At 44.9% G+C, this 20,527-nt stretch overlaps 1 protein-coding gene across 4 annotated transcripts in view; it reads left to right on the top strand.

The window, feature by feature from the left end:
* LOC138570086 (diacylglycerol kinase delta-like) overlaps positions 1–20,527 on the top strand; it is a 1,083,011-nt gene that overhangs the window by 226,609 nt on the left and 835,875 nt on the right. For all 4 annotated transcript variants that reach the window (XM_069648673.1, XM_069648675.1, XM_069648678.1 and 1 more), the window contains exon 2: positions 10,414–10,693. In XM_069648673.1, coding sequence (XP_069504774.1) covers positions 10,502–10,693 — 192 coding nt within the window. In that variant the 5' untranslated portion in view covers positions 10,414–10,501. The remainder of the gene's footprint in view (positions 1–10,413; positions 10,694–20,527) is intronic.

The raw sequence follows: 20,527 nt of genomic DNA, 5'->3' as shown, positions 1-20,527 counted from the left end.
GATATGAGCAATTTAGTAAAGGTCGTTTTTGGTTTTGTAAATTTTAAACGCACACTTTTTCAAAATGACAAGTGACAAATTTTTGCAGCAAGAATGACAGGTGACAGCTAGGAGGCAGTTCTACTTAGGTTAAATAGATTGAATTAGATGAATTTAAACTAAAAGATGTGTTCTGAGTTTTGCTAAGTACTCACAAGAGATTTTGAACCGGAAAGCGGCTTTGTCACGATCTGGTCAACAGTCTGGTCAGGTCTTTCCGGGTTCTGCTCACAGCGCCTGGTCTGGTCTCTGCTAGGCACAGCACTGCTTTCTCTCTAGTCTGGTCTCAGCTGGGCACAGCACTGCTTTCTCTCTGGTCTGGATAGATTGAAGTCTCTAGTTTGGCTTTCTGGAGTTTGATGGAGGTAAGTATGGATTTTTCCGGCAGGGCTTCCAGCGGCAGATGGATTTTGAAGGTCCCTATGTGTCCTGACTGTCTGCTTTTATGTGTTTAGAATGTGGGTGTGTTCTAGCATCACTGACCCTACCTCTCTCTCAGCTTCTAATTGGTCAAACTTCCATTTCTTACTTGATTGGGGGAATGAAATGAAGTGTCATCATGATGAGGTCTGTTTATGATACAGAGAACCCACCCCTGTCAACTTTACACACAATCTATATCTGACCTAAAAACATATTTGCACAGGTACACATTTGTTTAAAATTACATATACATGGTGTAGCTGAATTTAGTCATGTCTCTGTACAAATCTGCTTTTCCTAGGAGCTTGCATTCAAAAATGGCCACTTCTAGCACTTTTTCATGTGCTGCACAACATTGGATCTTCATTAAATTTTATACAACTGTTCCTCACATATCTACCCATATACCAATGCATTTTCGTTTGTCTAGCTGAAACAGGGAGTGGGCTTCTGCACCTCATAGATGCGGGTAGCCTGTTCAATGACCCAGTCTAAAGATCTTTTCTCGTGAAAATCCCTCACGAGCTGGGTCATGATATATTTGGGCAAGGCATGGAAAAACGTGTTGATGAATTCACGGCTATCCGTGCGCACCCTTCTTGTGGTCTGTGCAAAAGCCCGCTTTAACTCCTGCACAAATTCTTGTGGGGCCTGATCCTCCCCACATTGCAAATTGTAGGCTGCCTTGCGAGCCTCTTGAGGATTTCTGTGAACAGAAAAATGTTTCAGGATGGCCGCCTTATAGGTGGACCATCTTAAATGATTCTGGTCCTCCAGCCCCGCAAAGAAACCGGAGTATTCTGGGGAGAATGTCCATTTTACATATTGAATGCAGCTTTGGCTGTCCTTCAAATGGAAAGTCTCCATCATTTGTTCAAACAACTCTAAGTGCTCCCAAACAGAATACTTAGCGTTCTTATGGTAAGGCGTGATGACGCTCCTGATCGCCTTAATCTGCTTTAAGGGGTCCTTACGCAAGGCCCTTTTTGCCTTATTGGCCTTTTTGGTTCGGGTAACCCTTGTCCATTCTTCGTCGGACTCAGAGGCACTGCTCCCAGAGGTTCCCGTCTGTTCTTCCAGGTTTTCCCGGATTCTGCGAGCCTGGGAATGGCTGGCAGAATGTGGGGACCTGGTCTCCTGTGTCCTGCGCAGTTCAGAGGAGTCTTCAGATTCCTCCTTGCTGCCAGGATTTGATGGGTACCCCCTCCACTGACCTAACTGGGCAGAGGTTTTCAGGATGCCCTTAATGGGCCTACTCTCCTGGGGTTCCCCATTGAACTGTACTGTACTTGGGTGCCCATGCCCGGATGCCCACCCCTCCATTCCTGAGTGGTACTGGCCTATGAGCCCCATACTCTTAGCTGGATAGTGATCTGCCACCCCTGTGGCCCTGTGCTCATGTGCGCCAGGGGGCATGGGGGTGGCAGAGTCCAGGGACTGAGAGGTATGAGGGCCTCTGGTACTAGGGCTCCTGAGGTTATGCTCCGGAGTTTCCATTTCCCAGCGAACCTCATCTCTATCCGCCCCTGCTCCCTGTTGCAATGCAAGAGCCTGCATTTGTGCTTTCAGTTCCTCTGTTAAGGCCTTACTCGACTCTATCAGTTTCTCCTGCATCGCTACCTGCTGTTGGAGCCTATCATTGTGCTGGCAGAGGGCCTCATTTTGCCTCTGTGCTTCCTGGTTGGTCCTGGAGAACTGGGCCAGTCTTTGCTGCAGGAGGGTTACCTCCTGGGCAATGTCCCTATTGGCCTGCTCCTTTCTTGCTAGAGCATCCTCCACCCTTCTGGTGTGCTCTACCAAGTTCTGGTTTTCTTTTTGGAGGTCACCCAGTCCCTGGTGGGCCAGGTGATTTTCTTCCATTTTTCTTTTTAAATGGCAGACTTCCTGGCCTAAGGCGTCTCTTTCCTGACTAAGAGCCTGCATTTGTGCCGCCAGGTCGTCCCTTTGCCTTTGGAAGGCACCAGCATTCTGGCGCTCCTGATCAAACTCCGCCTGGGTATCCAGGTCTTTCAGAATTAGTTTGTTGCTCTCTGCCTTCACTCTATCTAGGTGGCCTTGCAGGGTGACTACCTGCTCAGCACATACCCTGTTGAAGTCCAGTTGTTGCTCCAGCTTTTTCTGGCTTTGCAGTAGGGAGTCCAAACCTTCTTGGTGTTCCTTCTGCAAGGCCAGAAATCTGGTATCCTGTTCTGACTTTTCCTTTTGCAGCACATCCATATCCTCCTTTATTTTAGTGATGTACAGTCTGCTGTCATTTTCTGACTCCTGGCTCCTCTGCAGCATCTGCTCAGAAGAGGCCAGGTCAGATTGGACCTTCTCTAACACCATCTGTTGCCTATTTGCCAGGTTTTGGCTTTCAGCACATCTATCCTGCATGTCTCCCATATATAGGTACAGGTATGCTGCTATCCTGGCAATCTTATTGTGTTCCTCTTTGGCTTTAGGAGCCATATATAGTTCACTCAGGGCCACATGTAATGGACCCTGATCTCTCCATAAGTCTGACCCTGTTTCCGTGACCTGTTGCATGATGGCCTGCAACCAGACTGTTTGGTCCTGGTGAGTCCACTCACCTCTCACAAATAACTTATGTAAGAAGTGCTCTCTGGCTATTTTCATGTCTACTAAGGCCGTCATTCTAGAGATTGGTCTCTGTCCTGACTTACAGAAGTTTGTATTTTATTTTTGCAGAACAGAACTTTTCTTGGAGTATCCCTTTTGAGGAATGCTTCACAGCGTAATGCAGCGTGGTGATCCGACTGGATGTATGTATCCCGTCAGTTAGCACACTGTATTAAGCTGCACAAATGGTAAATCTAACCCAACGTCTCGGCTCGAGCCCCCACTTTGTAAGAGGATTCAATTCAGCACTACAGCCAAATTAACACCTAGTCTATAATACTGAATGAAAACCCTTATTGATATATCTTTAGGTCCAGTTCATGCGTTCTGGATGACTACCCTTGTATGACACCCCTCTCTTGGAATCCCCCTGACCCCACTGAGCCAAGAAGTAGTTCTGTTTTGCAAGTTTAAAAGGTTTATTTGATAAATTAAAATATAGATATCACACTTTATAATAAATTAATAATTGAATAGCACACTTAATCTGATATGATAAAGATTGACAACAGAGAATCTGGCACTAGCACACTTCTTATAATCACTAATGAGTTGACATGAAATGGATAAGTAGCCCACTGGTAAATAGGTACAGAAGTATAATGTGGTAGAAAATGCTTTAAGTAAGCTCAGGTGGATGCAATATTCAATGAATGCAGTACAGAAAATACTCAATATGATCTCAACCAAACAATGTAATCACTTTTCTCTGGCAATCCCCTCCTCCCCTTGATGCAAGGCAAGGAAATGGAAGGCACACAATTCTCAGAAATGCAATCAACTGTAATTCAGTTCAATCCCAGCAAGCTTACAGAAAACAGATAGGAGTTTTGAAAACACAGGCAATGCTTGGATATGTGCTGGCAATGAATGAGAAATATGCTAAATTTGCTTTTAATTCCCTTATAGAGGTTCAGGGTGAGTGGTATCTAGTTAATATTAGTCCAGGCTCACACTGGCAATGATGCAGGGATAGTTAGCAGGTTAAACGAATTTCTGGCCAATGGAAAGCAAAACTGCTGTCTTTTTACACGTGAAGAAATTTGCAAATCGCGGCAAAATTCGCGGATGCGTGTTTCGCGATTGCGGTAAAACTATAAGGGGTAGGAATGCGGTTCTAGGTTCATAGGAAAGCCACGATTCTAAGCTATCAAATAAAAGTTATTGCAAGTCTCTAACCCAAACGGTTGCGGAGATATGAGCAATTTAGTAAAGGTCGTTTTTGGTTTTGTAAATTTTAAACGCACACTTTTTCAAAATGACAAGTGACAAATTTTTGCAGCAAGAATGACAGGTGACAGCTAGGAGGCAGTTCTACTTAGGTTAAATAGATTGAATTAGATGAATTTAAACTAAAAGATGTGTTCTGAGTTTTGCTAAGTACTCACAAGAGATTTTGAACCGGAAAGCGGCTTTGTCACGATCTGGTCAACAGTCTGGTCAGGTCTTTCCGGGTTCTGCTCACAGCGCCTGGTCTGGTCTCTGCTAGGCACAGCACTGCTTTCTCTCTAGTCTGGTCTCAGCTGGGCACAGCACTGCTTTCTCTCTGGTCTGGATAGATTGAAGTCTCTAGTTTGGCTTTCTGGAGTTTGATGGAGGTAAGTATGGATTTTTCCGGCAGGGCTTCCAGCGGCAGATGGATTTTGAAGGTCCCTATGTGTCCTGACTGTCTGCTTTTATGTGTTTAGAATGTGGGTGTGTTCTAGCATCACTGACCCTACCTCTCTCTCAGCTTCTAATTGGTCAAACTTCCATTTCTTACTTGATTGGGGGAATGAAATGAAGTGTCATCATGATGAGGTCTGTTTATGATACAGAGAACCCACCCCTGTCAACTTTACACACAATCTATATCTGACCTAAAAACATATTTGCACAGGTACACATTTGTTTAAAATTACATATACATGGTGTAGCTGAATTTAGTCATGTCTCTGTACAAATCTGCTTTTCCTAGGAGCTTGCATTCAAAAATGGCCACTTCTAGCACTTTTTCATGTGCTGCACAACATTGGATCTTCATTAAATTTTATACAACTGTTCCTCACATATCTACCCATATACCAATGCATTTTCGTTTGTCTAGCTGAAACAGGGAGTCTGTAATATTAATAAACAATGGGGTTTTGCCCCAGAACATCACACAAATTCGAATTTGGCCTTGAATTAAAGGTACATTTTTTAAATTAAAGCTCTCAAAGTTATACATTTCTGTCAATTGATTACAAAGAGTTATCAGTGTTTTTGTAAAATATATATTTTACTTCCAATTCAATCCTCAGAGTGTTGAGGTCCGCCTCCAAGACTTGGGTGGGTCAGTCCTCTGGGCAGGCAGGGCTTTGTTGACATTAAACAGACAAAATTAACATCTTCCTTTCAGAGGAAAGGGTCCTTTGTGTGGTCTCTGGGAAGCTCCCAGCCAGTCTGCCTTCTATCAATCAAGAGGTCATGTGAGATTCTAACTCCTGGTGTGAAGCTCTTGAGGTGATAGGGTTTCCCAGGCTTCAGGCCTCTGGGAACAGCATGTGGCTAATTTTTAATTAAAATGCAGCCTTTGAAGTCAGCTAAGTCAAATCCCTTTGTACAGCAACTGCACTCAGTTCTTCAGTCAGAGTTTAGACCGCTAGTGCCGCCTAGAGGATTTTGTTGGCACTGCATGCAACTTTGGGATTTTCTTGGATTAATGCATTCTAAACAGGAATGGTTCTTACATGGTAGTAAATCCTTGCTTAACATTGTTTTGATGGGGCTCCTTACAGTAAGATGGTTATGTGGAACCCCACAAAAAGGGTTGAATCTTTAAAGTCGTCCAATAAGTCACGATTTCAGCAACTTTTTGACATCAGTAAAAGTGGATTTTGTCAACAAAGACCTTTCTTTACACTGGTGGGTGGCAAGTTAGGTAACCATTTTGGTGTGCGCACAACTGCGCAGCTGTCCTGGATTCTGGGATGAAATGATGGGCGGCGACAGCGCATCCCCATCTTTACCCACTCCAATTATTTATTTTTGTTCTGGGGCAAAATGATGGGCAGCGACAGCTTAATCCCCATATTTACCCCGTCTAATGATTCCACATGGGTCAAAACAATGGTTTCAGACTACTGTGCGGGTAGTCCAATGGTGGTTTTAGGCAGCGTCCTTCTGTGCCCATAACATCGGCAAAAATGGGTGGCAGCCTATTCTTCCTGCATTTCCCGGTGCATTTTCTGGGAAGCTCTGGTCATCATGATGTTTTCATGTCAGTACTGCACAGTTTTGAGGTAGGGCTAGGATGCATGGGTAAATACATCCCACAGTTACCTTGCTCTCTCCTGAACAGAGGGTAGCGGGAGAGTGGGATAGCTTCTACTTCTCTCTCCTGTACACATTAGACATGGATTTTTCCCTGCTCTCTCCTGAGCAGAGGGTAGCGGGAGAGTGGGATAGCTTCTGCTTCTCTCTCCTGTACACATTAGACATGGATGTTTCCCTGCTCTCTCCTGAGCAGAGGGGAGCGGGGTAGCTTCTGCTTCTCCTTCCTGTACACATTAGACATGGATGTTTCCCTGCTCTCTCCTGAGCAGAGGGGAGCGGGATAGCTTCTGCTTCTCCTTCCTGTACACATTCTGTTCACATGGATGTTACCTTGCTCTCTCCTGAGCAGAGGGTAGCGGGGTAGCTTCTGCTTCTCTCTCCTGTTCACATTAGACATGGATGTTTCCCTGCTCTCTCCTGAGCAGAGGGTAGCGGGGTAGCTTCTGCTTCTCTCTCCTGTTCACATTAGACATGGATGTTTCCCTGCTCTCTCCTGAGCTGAGGGGAGCGGGATAGCATCTGCTTCTCTCTCCTGCACACATTAGACATGCATGTTTCCATGCTCTCCCCTGAGCAGAGGGGAGCGGGAGAGTGGGATAGCTTCTGCTTCTCTCTCCTGTACACATTAGACATGGATGTTTCCCTGCTCTCTCCTGAGCAGAGGGTAGCGGGGTAGCTTCTGCTTCTCTCTCCTGTACACATTAGACATGCATGTTTCCCTGCTCTTTCCTGAGCAGAGGGGAGTGGGGTAGCTTCTGCTTCTCCTTCCTGTACACATTAGACATGGATGTTTCCCTGCTCTCTCCTGAGCAGAGGGTAGCGCGGTAGCTTCTGCTTCTCTCTCCTGTACACATTAGACATGGATGTTTCCCTGCTCTCTCCTGAGCAGAGGGTAGCGGGGTAGCGTCTGCTTCTCTCTCCTGTACACATTAGACATGCATGTTTCCCCTTTTCTCTCCTTGATGGAGTAGCGTGGACGGGATCCAGCAGCACCCTCTCATCCACAGCAGTTAATGGCATGGCTATGACTGCTCCCTGCACTATTGAGTAGTTTGTGATGGATTGTACTACTCTTTCCTGTGCAGGGAGAATAGTATGTCACCCACTACTAATTTGTATATGAAGTGTAATGGCATAACTCTTATGATGGTGATAGGTTGGGATGTATAGTGGGGTAGCTTTCCATGTGTCCTTCCTGAAATTGGTAGTCGGAAATGGCTCATACTGCTGTCTCGTGTGAAGCATACTGGAATAACTTCCATTTGTCCCTCCTGGAGTGTGTAGTCGGGAATGGCTCACACTGATCTCCCATTTGAGATATAGTGGAATGACTTCCATGTGTCCCTCCTGGAATGGGTGGTCGGGGGAGGGGGGATCACACTGATCTCCCATTTGAGAAATAGTGGAATGACGTCCATGTGTCCCTCCTGGAATGGGTGGTCGGGGATGGCTCACACTGATCTCCCATTTGAGAAATAGTGGAATGACGTCCATGTGTCCCTCCTGGAATGGGTGGTCGGGGATGGCTAACACTGATCTCCCATTTCATGCATAGTGGAATGGCTTCCATGTGTCCATCCCGGAATGGGTGGTCGGGGATGGCTCACACTGATCTCCCATGTGAGGCATAGTGGGTTGGGTTCCATGTGTCCCTCCTGGAAGTGGTAGTTTTGGATGGCTCACACTGATCTCCCATGTGAGACATAGTGGAATGGCTTCCATTTGTCCCTCCTGGAAGGGGTAGTTTGGGATAGCTTGCACTGCTTTTCTTGGAGAGGTATACTGGGATGGGTTGCATTTCTCTGCCTGAGGATAGTTTTGCTTGGGGTGCCATGAGATTGTGTCCACTGCTGTCTCTTGGATAGGCTAGAGGAGGGCAACCTCAAATTCACCCTTTTTGGCTGAGCAAAGTGGGATAGATTGATCTATTTTGTCTCCTGTAGCGAAGAGTAGAAGTAAGTCAAATACATTGGGGAGCATCAAAATACTTGCTTTTGTCAAATCGTATTCACACTTGCCCCTTCTTCAATGTATTTGTTCATTTATTTGGTGAAGGCTTTGTTTATATGCTAACTTGCCAGTAGTGTAAGGAGGTGAGAACAAAACAAAGTATGTGGTACACATTAAAAGGAATTCATGACTTTAAGTTCACAGGAACAATGTGTTGGGATGCACGTGCAGCGTCCAAGACAGGCAAAAAGGTTTAGGCTGAGAAAAATCAATTAGCAGGCACCATTGTGAATAGGGTGAGTTTTGCGCGGCAGAAGGCACACATATCAGTCGTAGTTCGTTTTTGTACCTATTAGATACCTCCATATAGCAACACAGAGGTAGCAACAAATATTTTAATGGTGCAGGTCTAGAGGTTATAGATGTGGCATTGTATAGGCCCTGTGTTTAGTAGCTGTATATGAAGTTATGTTCTTCAGTGAGGTGCAAGGAAAGAGCTGAAGCAGGTGGGAGATGGAGTCAGAAAAACACTGTGGTAGGAGCAAGGACAGTGTATTAACACGGCAGGAATGCCACCATATTGGATTTTAAAGCCTAGTACACAATGAACAGAATGAAACGCAGGTCTTGATGTGGAGCTGCTGCTTCATTTTGTGTAGTCCCAAGACAAATCCTGTTTCCGTCCCCCAGGTGAGAAGCTGAGGTCCGAGGTACCCACGATGCACAGATAAACGCTAATTGTATCCGGCTGCCGGGCCTAAATGTGGTGGGACGGAATATTAGCTGTTGGGAGAGCAGGTAGGCATAAGGCCTTTGAACGACAAATTTCTTAGACATGGGAAGGAGGATGTGTGATGCCAAGAGGCCTGGCAAAGATTTAGTGCGATATGGCCCCCAAGCAAGGAGCGGTCTTCCCATTTAAATTACAAGCAGACGCACAACCAAAACAACACGTCATCTCTGGCACCTACGGTTTGAAGGGGATAAAGGGGCAGCCTTGTCCGGAACATTCTGTGATTTGGGATAGGAGGAGAAGAGGTGATGCCAATACATTTAGTACAAGGTTGAGGGTGCAGCTCGTGTGCGCCACAGAGTCTGGTATAAAGAGAATTTCTATTGTCCTATTAAAAGCAGAGATGTCCTCGCCAGTTTACTAATCGTGTCTGGATCGGAGGGGTGCATATCATGTGACGGTCGCCATTTATTAGTGTGTCAATATCCTCATTAAAAAATTCCAGACCTGGATTCAATAGTGACAGTGTAGTGGGGCTCGTGTTAGGGAAATTGGTTTAGATAAGGTGTGGCCAATCGGTCCAGGGACTAGAGGGGGTATTAGCATGGTCTAAAGGTGGTAGCCAATGAGGGTGGTGGGATAACAATGTAACCTATATTTGCAGATTTGCAGTTTTCCACTATATAACCTGTAACTTGTTTGGCGTGACAAGCTCCGTGTCAGTTCAATTCTACGAGACTGTCCGAGAATTTCTTGTATGTAATAAACATTGTTTTCACCTATAAAGAGGTGCAGTCATTATATTAGCAGTTGGATTATTTTTATTGTTCGGGTTTTGGGTTGCTGGTCTCTTTACCAACGCCAAAACATGTGTTGGAGGTAAGGCTGGGCTCAAGACTCTGATTGTGGGTAGATCCCTTCCCAGATGCGAATCAAGGAATCCTAACTCTGTCACTTGTGGTGTGTCTTAAGGAAGAGCATTCTTTTTAGGGTCATTGTGAACTTAGCAGTTCAGTTCTAATGCACAGTCCATTTCAGCGGTAGGTCATTCCATTTTATTTCATTTAAAAAAGCTTTATTCAGAATAACCCTTCAGCAAGGTCATTCCATAGTTGTGGTCCGTGTTGCACACGGTTTTTGATTCTTTGGCTAATTTCAAAACTGACAAGAGTCTTAGTGTAAAATTCTTCATTAGAAGAATAATCAATAAATTGAACATTCTTGACTGGCCGCTCAATCGATCACCCCAATTTGGAAAAATACAGTGTAATGAACATGAGAATGAAATGTTCTTGAAGACTCATATATATTATATGTAGATTAATAGAGTTTGTTTTTATACCTAACAGGTCTGTATGAGTCTAGGCAAAGGGAGAAGAGCTTGGAATCTGCCAGTTCAATCCGCTCTTCTAGTTGGTCCTCATCCCGCCACTGACGATGGCTGAGAAACTGTCACCCGCAGACATATTTGAGCGGAAGGGCCGTGAGTCGGTGTCTTCTCTGGATATGGACAGGTTGGCCCAGCCTGACGCCGCTGGGGATGAGTCTTCAGACAGCGAAGGGGAGCAAGATGGAATCTCCAACAAGCTCATCAGGAAGGTGTCCACCTCCGGACAGATCAGGAGCAAGGTAAGGCCATGAAAAACCATTGTGCCTCTATAAGAAGTGAACAGCTGTGTGCTTGGGACTCGGGCTGCCAAGTCAGCATCGCGGCGGAGACACAACAGTATGCATACTGATCTAGCAATGCATCGGCATGCAGGTATTTCTGAAATCTAAACATGCTTTGTGCTGGAAGTTCCCAGTAACTACACTGCCATTTTGCCAATTTCCAGAAAAGGTCTTGGTATTAAGTACAGTGAGAGGCAATTTAGAGATGTTCATGTGTTTCCACTAGTGCTGTTAGTTATTGGGCATTTGCGTAGCGCCTTTAACCATTGGTATGTTTCCAAAGGAGCCAGCCTCAGTACTCTTTGCAATTCTGAGGCATATCCTTGGAAATGGAGAGGTGGCAAATCACTTGGGAGATGTGAGGCACTGGAGGGACAAGACCAGACTTTGAGTAACATCTGAAGTGGTTATGTGCGAATGAGCTCCCTTCAACGTAGTCTCTCCTCTCTAGCTCTTGCTCCGTCATCGTCTTATCCCCCTTTTTCCTGATTTCCCTCTAACCTTTGTCTTTCATTTTGTGACACGCATATTTAGTTCTGCAATTCCCACAACAGTTTCCCAGTTTCACTCTTATCGCTCAATCCCTCACCACCATATCTTGATCTGTCATTCTTATGTCTCTGTCTGCCTTCGGTCCATGTCTTTCCTAGTTTCACTCTTACCGGTCAATCCCTCGCATCCATATCTAGCTCTGCCATTCTCACGCCTCTGCCTTCGGTCACTCTCTTTCCCAGCTTTATTCTCACTGCTAATTTCCCCATCTCCATATCTAGCTCTGTCATTCTCATGCATCTGTCTTCCTTTGGTTGCTTTCCTTCACAGTTCCTCTGTTACTGAATTATCCCTCACCTCCATGTCTACCTCTGTCATTCTCACACATCTGTCTTCCTTGGTTTGCTTTATTCATAGTTTCTCTGTTACTGCTCATTCCCCCACCTGCATATTTAGCTTGGTCATTCTCAGGCCTCTGTCTTCTTTTGCTGGCTGTCTTTCCCAGTTTTACTCTTACTGCTTATTCCCTCACCGCCATATATAGCTTTGGTATTCCCATGCCTCTGCCTTCTTTCAGTTGTTTCTTGGCCAGTTTCACTGTTACTGCTCATTCCCCCACCGCCATATCTAGACCTGCCATCGTCACACCTTTGTCTTCCTCTGTTTGCTTTCTTTGCCAGTTTCACTCTTACTGCTCATTCCCCCACCTCCATATCTAGCCCTGTCATCTACACATGTCTGTCTTCCTCTGTTTGCTTTCTTTGCCAGTTTCACTCTTACTGCTTATGCCCCCACCTCCATATCTAGCCCTGTCATCTACACATGTCTGTCTTCCTCTGTTTGCTTTCTTTCCCAGTTTTACTCTTACTTCTTATTGCCTCACCTCCATATCTAACTCTGTCATTCTCACAACCTCTGTCTTCCTTGAGTTGCTTTCTGTCCCAGTTTCACTCTTACCGCTCATTCTCTCACCTCCATATCTTGCTCTGCCATTCTGACGCTTCTGTCTCTCTTGGGTTGTTTTCTTTCCCAAATTCACTGTTACTTCTCATTCCCTCACTTCCATATCTAGCTCTGTCATTCTCACATCTCTGACTTCCTTTGGTTGCTTTTATTTAGTTTCACTCTTATTACTCAACCCCTCACCCCCATATCTCGAACTGTCATTCCCATGCCTCTGTCTTCCTTTAGCCAATCTCTTTCCCAGTAGTATTCCCATTGACCATTACTTCACCTCCATAACTAGCTCTGTCATTCTCACATCTCTGTCTTCCTTTGTTTACTTTGTTTACTTTCTTTTCCCAAATTCACTGTTACTGCTCATTCCCTTGCCTCTATATTTAGCTCTTTCATTCTCACACATCTGCCTTTCTTTGGTGCTTTATTTCCCCGTTTTACTCGTACTGCTCATTGCCTCACTTCCATATCTAGCTCTGTCTTTCTCACGCCTCTGTCTTCCGTTGGTTGCTGTCTTTCCCAGTTTCACTCTTACCGCTCATTCTCTCACATCCATATCTAGCTCTGTCTTTCTCACGCCTCTGTCTTCCGTTGGTTGCTGTCTTTCCCAGTTTCACTCTTACCGCTCATTCTCTCAAATCCATATCTAGCTCTGTCATTCTCACTCCGCTGTCTTCTTTTGGTTGCTGTCTTTCCCAGTTTCGTTTCACTGTTACTCCTTATTCCATCACCTCCATATCTAGCTCTTTCATTGTCATGCCTCTGTCTTTCATAGGTTGTTTTCTTTCCCAGTTTCACTCTTAGTGCGCATTCCTTCACCTCCATATCTAGCTCAGTCATTCTCCACCATCACCTCATCTGTGCTACTCTCATCTCTACCGCCCCAGCTGTCCTATATTTTCTCTCTTTCTTAGACATGTACTTCCTCCTTTTAAAATGAATGCTGCCTTTTTTTCATGTCATTGCCTCTCCCTATTTACTTATCTTTTTCTTATCCCCCTCATCTTTCATTTTTAATGTCTCTTCTTTATTTCTTTCCTTTTTTTAATTTAATTATTTTCTGTTCCTTCTTTCTACTCCTTCCCCACTTACTTAGTTCTCCTTCCATCTTTTTTCTCATGCACTTCCTCCTTTACCCTTTTATTCCATACCTAGTCCTTTTCTTTTCTGGTTGCCCTATTTTATTGTATTTTTTTGTTTCTCTCGCCTCATTTTGATTCATTTGTTTTCCCTTTCTCCTATCTTTTAATGCCTTTCACCCTTGTCTGTGAGGATGCCACGGCGGTGCCCTCTGTTGTCACACTTTGATCCAAGGCCCCTACACCTTGTCCCATGCAGATTTTTTAGAAGCAGAGGAAGGGAGAGGGGAAGCATGGGGTGTGGGGCTTGCATGCTTAGTCTGCAATCCACAGATATCCTTAGAATAGCATATGTATGTGTGTGTGTATATATCTATTTATCTATATATCTATATATACATGTTTACATGTGCATCCAGCAAGCATGTGCATCCAACAATATTGTTTGCATGATTATGTGCATGAAATGTCCCTAGCGTGGCTACTGTGTTGGGGAAACTAGCCAACCTCTACATACACGCATAAACCTCCAATTGTCAGATTGTCAAGCGATGCACAAACGAGAGTGCAGTTGGTGAGCATTTTTCAGAAGCCAATCATACTCTTGATGATCTCAGAATTGCTGCACTCAGGTGTAATTTCAGGATTGACAATGCCAGCAAGATCTATGAATTCAAATGCACAGAGATCGCAGTTTCATGAGTCACTTTTCCAACTAACAGACTGTCATGTTTTCCACACATCGTGATACAGGGATCACAACATTCAGACCTGACACTTTCCATAATTTTTTCCAAAGCCATTCACAGTCATTCAACTCACACTGTACCAGCCCCACATGCCTCTCTAAGGCAATGAATAATTTCCAGACTCCCTCTAAGCCTGCCCCCCTGCCCTAAAAATGCACCCGCAATAGGCTTCTCAGAGACTTGTCAGGGCCCCTGTGTCTGGCTAAATCCCACCCTTTCCTTCTGATTGCGATGCAACAAAATCCCGAGATGGGATATGACACAAAGTTACCACACTGGGCTCCACGAGTCACAGGCTTAACACATAATTGTTGTGTATCCTTCTTTCAGCATTCTAGAGACAAAAGCATGATATGTTGATGATTGTGCAACCACTGATCCTGCAAACGGGCTGGCCTGACATACCAAGTCTCAACTGGACAGCACCTATGGCTGACACTAACCCATTCCCTGCTGCCTTCCTGAGAACACTAACAGGTCGGGCTGTTTCTTCTTTCCCTGCTTTTCAGTTACACTGACCCTGGCCCCACTTAACACAGTGTACCATTTCAACCTTGAAGATAGCAATGTGTGGGGGAGTGCAACATCTAATACATGCCTCTCTAAGCAGACCTACAAATTAGGTTCACAGACAGGCACAGATAAGCAGGTATTTCCAGGAGGGGGATGTAAGCTGTAATGCTGCAATGTTTTTCAAAGGCTTCATTCCATCTCTGCCTGAGGAAGTGGCATAATTCCACAAAGGCTCTCATATATGCAAAATAAATGACTTTACTAGCCTAATGAAGATATCCACTCGTTTTCGTTTGGATCAACATTCTGTTCAACTATTGGCTAACATGGTACAAACAAACTCAACTATATATATATATATATATATATATATATATATTCACTGAAAAAAATGTAGTTAAGGAGGAGTTAAGTTGCACAGATTTAACGCACCAAAACCCTTGAAATTCAGCGGATGTGGGAAGTCATGACCAGTTTAACTTGGTGTGCTCCCGTTGATGTTCCCCATAATGCTATGTCATCCATAATGCCATTTTGTATGTCATTGTGAATCCTTTCTCTTATAATATGCATGTGCTCATGGGTTTTGCAACGGGAACGTGCCGAGTTAGGCTGGGCATGACTTCCATCATCTGCTGAATTTCAAGGGTTTTGTTGTGTTAAATCTATGCAGCTTCACTGCACCTTAGCTGAGGCTTTTTTCAGTAAATGCCAAGGGTTTTGTTGTACCATAGCATTTTTAGGGGCCACTTGCCATGAACTTCGGCCATATCTACTGCATATGTTCCCCCAATATCATTCTTTTGGACCCACTAGGTGGCCACAGCCTTTAGCCATGGCGACTATACATTATCTTTCGGGCCCACTAGCCAGGGCCTTCGGCCGTTGCCCACTCTATATTTTGAAACACTACCAGGCCACTAGCCCTTGCCTTCGGCCGTGTCCACTGTACACGTTCCCCCATTATATTTCTTTTGGACCCACTAGGTGGCCACGGCCTTCAACTGAGGCTACTATACATGTCTTATTGGACGACTGTATATTTTAAAACACTACCAGGCCACTAGCCACTTCCACTCCATGGGAAAAAGGACAGAGAAAAGGCTAGGCCACATGTTAAAATAAGGAGAGCCACCTAAGGCTGTTCACCCCTTTTTTCCTCACAGCCTTAGGTGGCTCTCCTCATTTTAACATGTGGCCTAGCATTTTATCTGTACCTATAGTGGAACTGGCTGCATTTTTACAGAAAATATCCTTCCCCCATTTGGCCATTTCTCCCCCGCCATGTTTTATGAGGGCTGCATTCCTTGGCTCTTAACTCTCATACCAGCAATAGGAGATGAAGGGTGAGGGGGCCCAGGCTCTTATCTGATCGCCAGACCCACCCTCACGCTTCTGTGAGGAGACATCTGTACCATTCCACATGCAGTTTAGATTTTGGCCTTTCACTTGACTTCAGCTCAATACTCAAGTAAGACATTTCTGTTTACTGCCCTCCATAATATCTCAGCTTATTTTAAATGAGTGTATGAAGTGCGTGAGTATATGCAAATTGCTGGACTGTGGAGATGGGCGGAGCCTCTATTTTGGCCCACTGAGACCTTTATCCGGATATGACAACAATTTTGCCCTAGATTTGTGTGTGTATGTTTTAGAGTATCATTGCCCATATGTTAAAATATATATATATATATATATATATATATATATTTATTAAAATAAAACTGGCCCAACTAGAAAGACAGCCACTCCGTGTGGTGTTAGTCAGTCCAGATGCTGAGAGAAAGAAATTGCCCCGCACTCGGTTTCCAAATAAAGTGCAAAAAGTAGTTTTATTTTCCAATAGTAATCATACCAGAGTTAAAAGTTCATTAACATCATAAGATGATATGATATATTTTATTTTATTTGTAACGTGCTCGTACACAAGTGTTTCAGAGCGCGATAACAGAACAGAACAAGTAGATGGTAACCATAAAAACAAGCAAAAAACTGCCACACATTCCACCCTTCTACGGACTTCCTCAGGCTATTTAGAAATTCAAAACCGCCTGCTTCATTCATTAATAAGTCCGAGCTGTCACGTGTGCAACAATCAGGTTGGAGTCTATTAGGGTAACTGTAGACTCTATGGAATTTCTACCTGCTACTCGGCAGCCATATTGAGCTGACCTAGTGTAGCATTTATAGGGTTATACCCATGATTGTAATACTGAACTAGAACGGCTAAAATAAAGCGCTGTATCAATGTTGACTACAAAATATAAATCTTTTTTTACATATTCTCTCATCGCGACTGGCCCTTAATGATCAATTATTGTAGTAACTTCTTACCGGTGCTAATACTATAAAATGTATGTAATGAGAGCACAATGCTCCTGCTACCTTTTATAGTTACTACCTTTGCTGGGGATCTAAAATTACGCAAGGCTGCGCGGGCTGTGCAAAAAGGCTCCAGTAAAGAGCATATATATGTCTCATGAACAACAGTGAGATTACCTAAATCAGACCCACATTGATGTCAGTCGTGTACTGATTGTCTCAAATGAATTTGTATTTTACCCAAGTCTGTGAAGTGGGCCTTTGGATTCTGAAGTGGTGCAATAACGAGTGATCTCTTCGATTACCTGGAACTTTGTCTTGCTGCTGTGGTGGTGGGAGAACAGTGGAATAGCCGCACATGTTTGACAGGATGTGTCAGGACACGGGCCCAATCGGTTGCCGAGCATTTCATCTGACGGACGGAAGTGTCTGGGCAGGTCCAGGATACGTGATGCTACCTGTGCCTCTAGCGATGGAGTACTGATGACTGACTGGATGCAGAAAGGTGATGGCTCAACAATTTCCCATCAATATCAATGTCTCTGTTTACTCTGTTGATCTTTTGTGTACAGAACAACAAGATGGCGTCTCATAAATCTTGGCAGCCAGGGCCGTATTTTAGGCTGCAAAGTAGCTGGATGTATGAATTTGTGTAGAATTTGATCGTTATTTTTGCGGAAAAGATATTTAAAACATGTGGCAATACTAATAGGGTTTTTAACGCTGTCTACCAATGCTTTGTGTGCTCTTTTAAAGCCTGTTTTGCTGCCAGAGTGTAACTTTGCCTCTAGGTCCTTTCCAATGCTCTGGGCATAAGCCAATGTGCCAATAATTCACCTGCTGGCAACCTTCTTGCTAGACAACTTCCAGATCTTAGATGGAACGGCACAGGAAGGAAGTAGTCCAGGAAAGTTTGGAGTTAATGCACGTATGTGGCACAACTACTATACCAGAATAAAATCCATAACGTGAAAAATATAGAATGCTTAAAAAGTACAACAAAAAACTATTTGCTAAACACAAAAAATCTAAAATTTCAAAATTCAAAATAAACACAAAATGTAATTTTCTAAATAGCCAACCAGAGGCAACATGAAGGGGCAAGTAGTGGGGATTTAGCATGGAACAGTGTTGTTGTGTAAGGGGTTGCTGAGGCTAAAGAGGGCAGAGGGGAGATACACTCCTCACACTTAAGAAGAAGCTGCTTTAAGCAAGTTCTGGCAGGATAGAGATAATCGTCATAGTTGGATGGCGGAACGTTATCTGCCTGAAAAATGACACACTTGTAATTTCATTTTTTTTAGCTATTCAATTTTATATGTCCGATGTTATTCTACTTTTGAGGTATTATAATGCAATTCCATAATTTGAAAATTAGCGTTTTTGATTGCAGATTACATTCATGTATCTCTTTGCTGTACAGCAGGCAGTCTCTAAGTACTAGGGGCATACAGGGCATCAGCAAAGTCATGCACAATTGCTGACCCCTCCTACCCGGCTAACTATCTCCCTATCTCCCGATCTCCATCAATCCTTTCCTGGGCAAACTCCTGGAAAAGCTGCCCATCTCCCAGTTTAACCTTTACACAGAATCTGTTGGTTGCCCCCATGACCATCAGTCTGGCTTCAGAGCAGCCAGAAGTACGGAAACTGCTCTCCTGAACATCCGTGAAGACCTGCTCTCTAACCTTGATTCTAATCTCCCCTCTGTCCTCATCTTACTCGTTCTCTTTTCTGCCTTTGACACGGTCAACCACGCCATCCTGCTCAATCGTCTCCGTGATGACCTTGGTATCACTGATCAGGCTTTGGCCTGGCTGACCTCGTTCCTCTCCGATCGACCTGTCATGATCTCATAAAGATGCCCAGTCCCAGCGCTGGAAGCGCCGGGCTCATAATGCTTGGGTGGACTTACCTGCAGCAGACCATGCTGCTTACTTACCTGCCAGTTGAACCCCGGATCCTCTTCTGTTTGGGACTACTTTTCCTGTTGGGTGGGGCAGGAGCCACTCCCTAGGTTCAGAACACTGGAACTCTTCTGGAAAGCAGGAACTCTTTTCTTACCTAGGCGTGGCTGTGGAAGGAGACACCTAAGCACTACAGGAGGCTATTTAAACCACACCCGATGGATGAATCTTGCTTTGTGTTATTCTGCATTCTCTGCAGCAGAACGCTCATCGTGTCTTCTGCTTCTGATCCTGGGCCTAAGGAAACAAAGGCTTACCATCCTGGAATCCAGTCTTCAGCAGCACCTGTAAAGACAAAGAAAGAACAGGTTAGCACTACGGTCTTCAGTGGCAGCGCATCTCTTACCTGGTCCATCGGCTGTCACCAACGCCTCGCGCTGCATTCCGGCATCTGAAAGACAAAGGCTTACCTACTCTTCGCATGTTCCGGAGGTCTTCGCACTGCATTCCGGCATCTGAAAGACAAAAGCTTACCAGCTCTTCCAACGCTCCGGAGGCCTTCGGCGCTGCATCCCGCATCTGAAAGACAAAAGAAGGTGCGTTTAAAGACATTGGGCAACTTTATTACTCACGTGCCATTACTCCTTCCCACGCCGAATCCAGTGGGTATTCCAGCACCCTTCAGCTTCTCTAAAGCTCCGAACTTGTACCTGCAAGATAAAAGGGACAGTTAGTGCGCATCGTGAAGCAGGCTACAAGCGCTTACCTACGTGCTTCCAGGCGCTTCTATTCTTCACGCGGGTTCGATCCTCAACTCTCATCAGCCCGCCATCCGCCATCGCCGGAACTCTACAAAACAAGAGATATCATTACAAAAGACTTTTAAGACATTTGAAGCGCCCAGAATTTACCGTTCGTGCAGTTAACGACGGACAGCAGTCCTCTGAGGTCAGGAGGCCTGCACCCTTATCCAGTGAAGGAACTGGTTACGGCACCCTGCCCCGAGGCAGATGGAGAGCTCAGCGTTCACTTACCTAAGGTGAGGGCGTTAACCTTTGGGGTTCTACAGGAGAAGAGAAAGGGAAGAGGAGAGAGGCACCCAATAACCCCAGTTCCTTAATCCCATATTTTCTATCTGCAGACATCTTACTCTTCGAGTCAGACATACAGTGCACAGAGGTCCAGCCCAAAGAGCCAACCGTGTGTTACACATCACCTTTGAAGATACGGCATTCACCCAGTCAAGACCGGCGCCTCTGCGGGAATCAGGTGAGCGTTACACGACCTTCCCAGGTCCAACTTGGCTCCTTCCTTTCGTCTATCTCAATCTCTACCTGTGGTGTTCCCGAGGGGTCTAACCACTCTCCGTGGCTGTTCAACCAATACCTGGCACCTCTCGCCCACCGAATTGCCGCTCTCTGCTCCAACTTTCAGTGCTATGCGGATGACACTCAACTTTCTTTCAGGCTCCCCTCTGCCACCTCTTCTCCTTCTCTCATCTCTGACTGTCTGTCTGCTATCCAGTAGTGGTGTGTGCCAACAACGATCTCTGCCTTAATGCCAGTAAAACAGAGATTCTCCTCATTGGCACACCTGCACCCTCCTTTCCTGTCACTCTCCGGCTGGCCTTCTTTGGCCTTCTTCCTGCTCCCACCTGTGAGTCTAAGAACCTCAGGGTCATCTTCGACTCCACACTCTCCTTTTCTCCTCACAACTCTGATGTCTCTAAGAAGTCAAACTACCAACTGCACCTCCTCTGAGGTATTCTTCCTT

Source organism: Ambystoma mexicanum, chromosome 2q (genome assembly GCF_040938575.1).
Source record: "Ambystoma mexicanum isolate Mex_15411 chromosome 2q, UKY_AmexF1_1, whole genome shotgun sequence".
Lineage (NCBI taxonomy): Eukaryota > Metazoa > Chordata > Amphibia > Caudata > Ambystomatidae > Ambystoma > Ambystoma mexicanum.
This window is presented reverse-complemented; position numbering and strand designations above follow the sequence as displayed.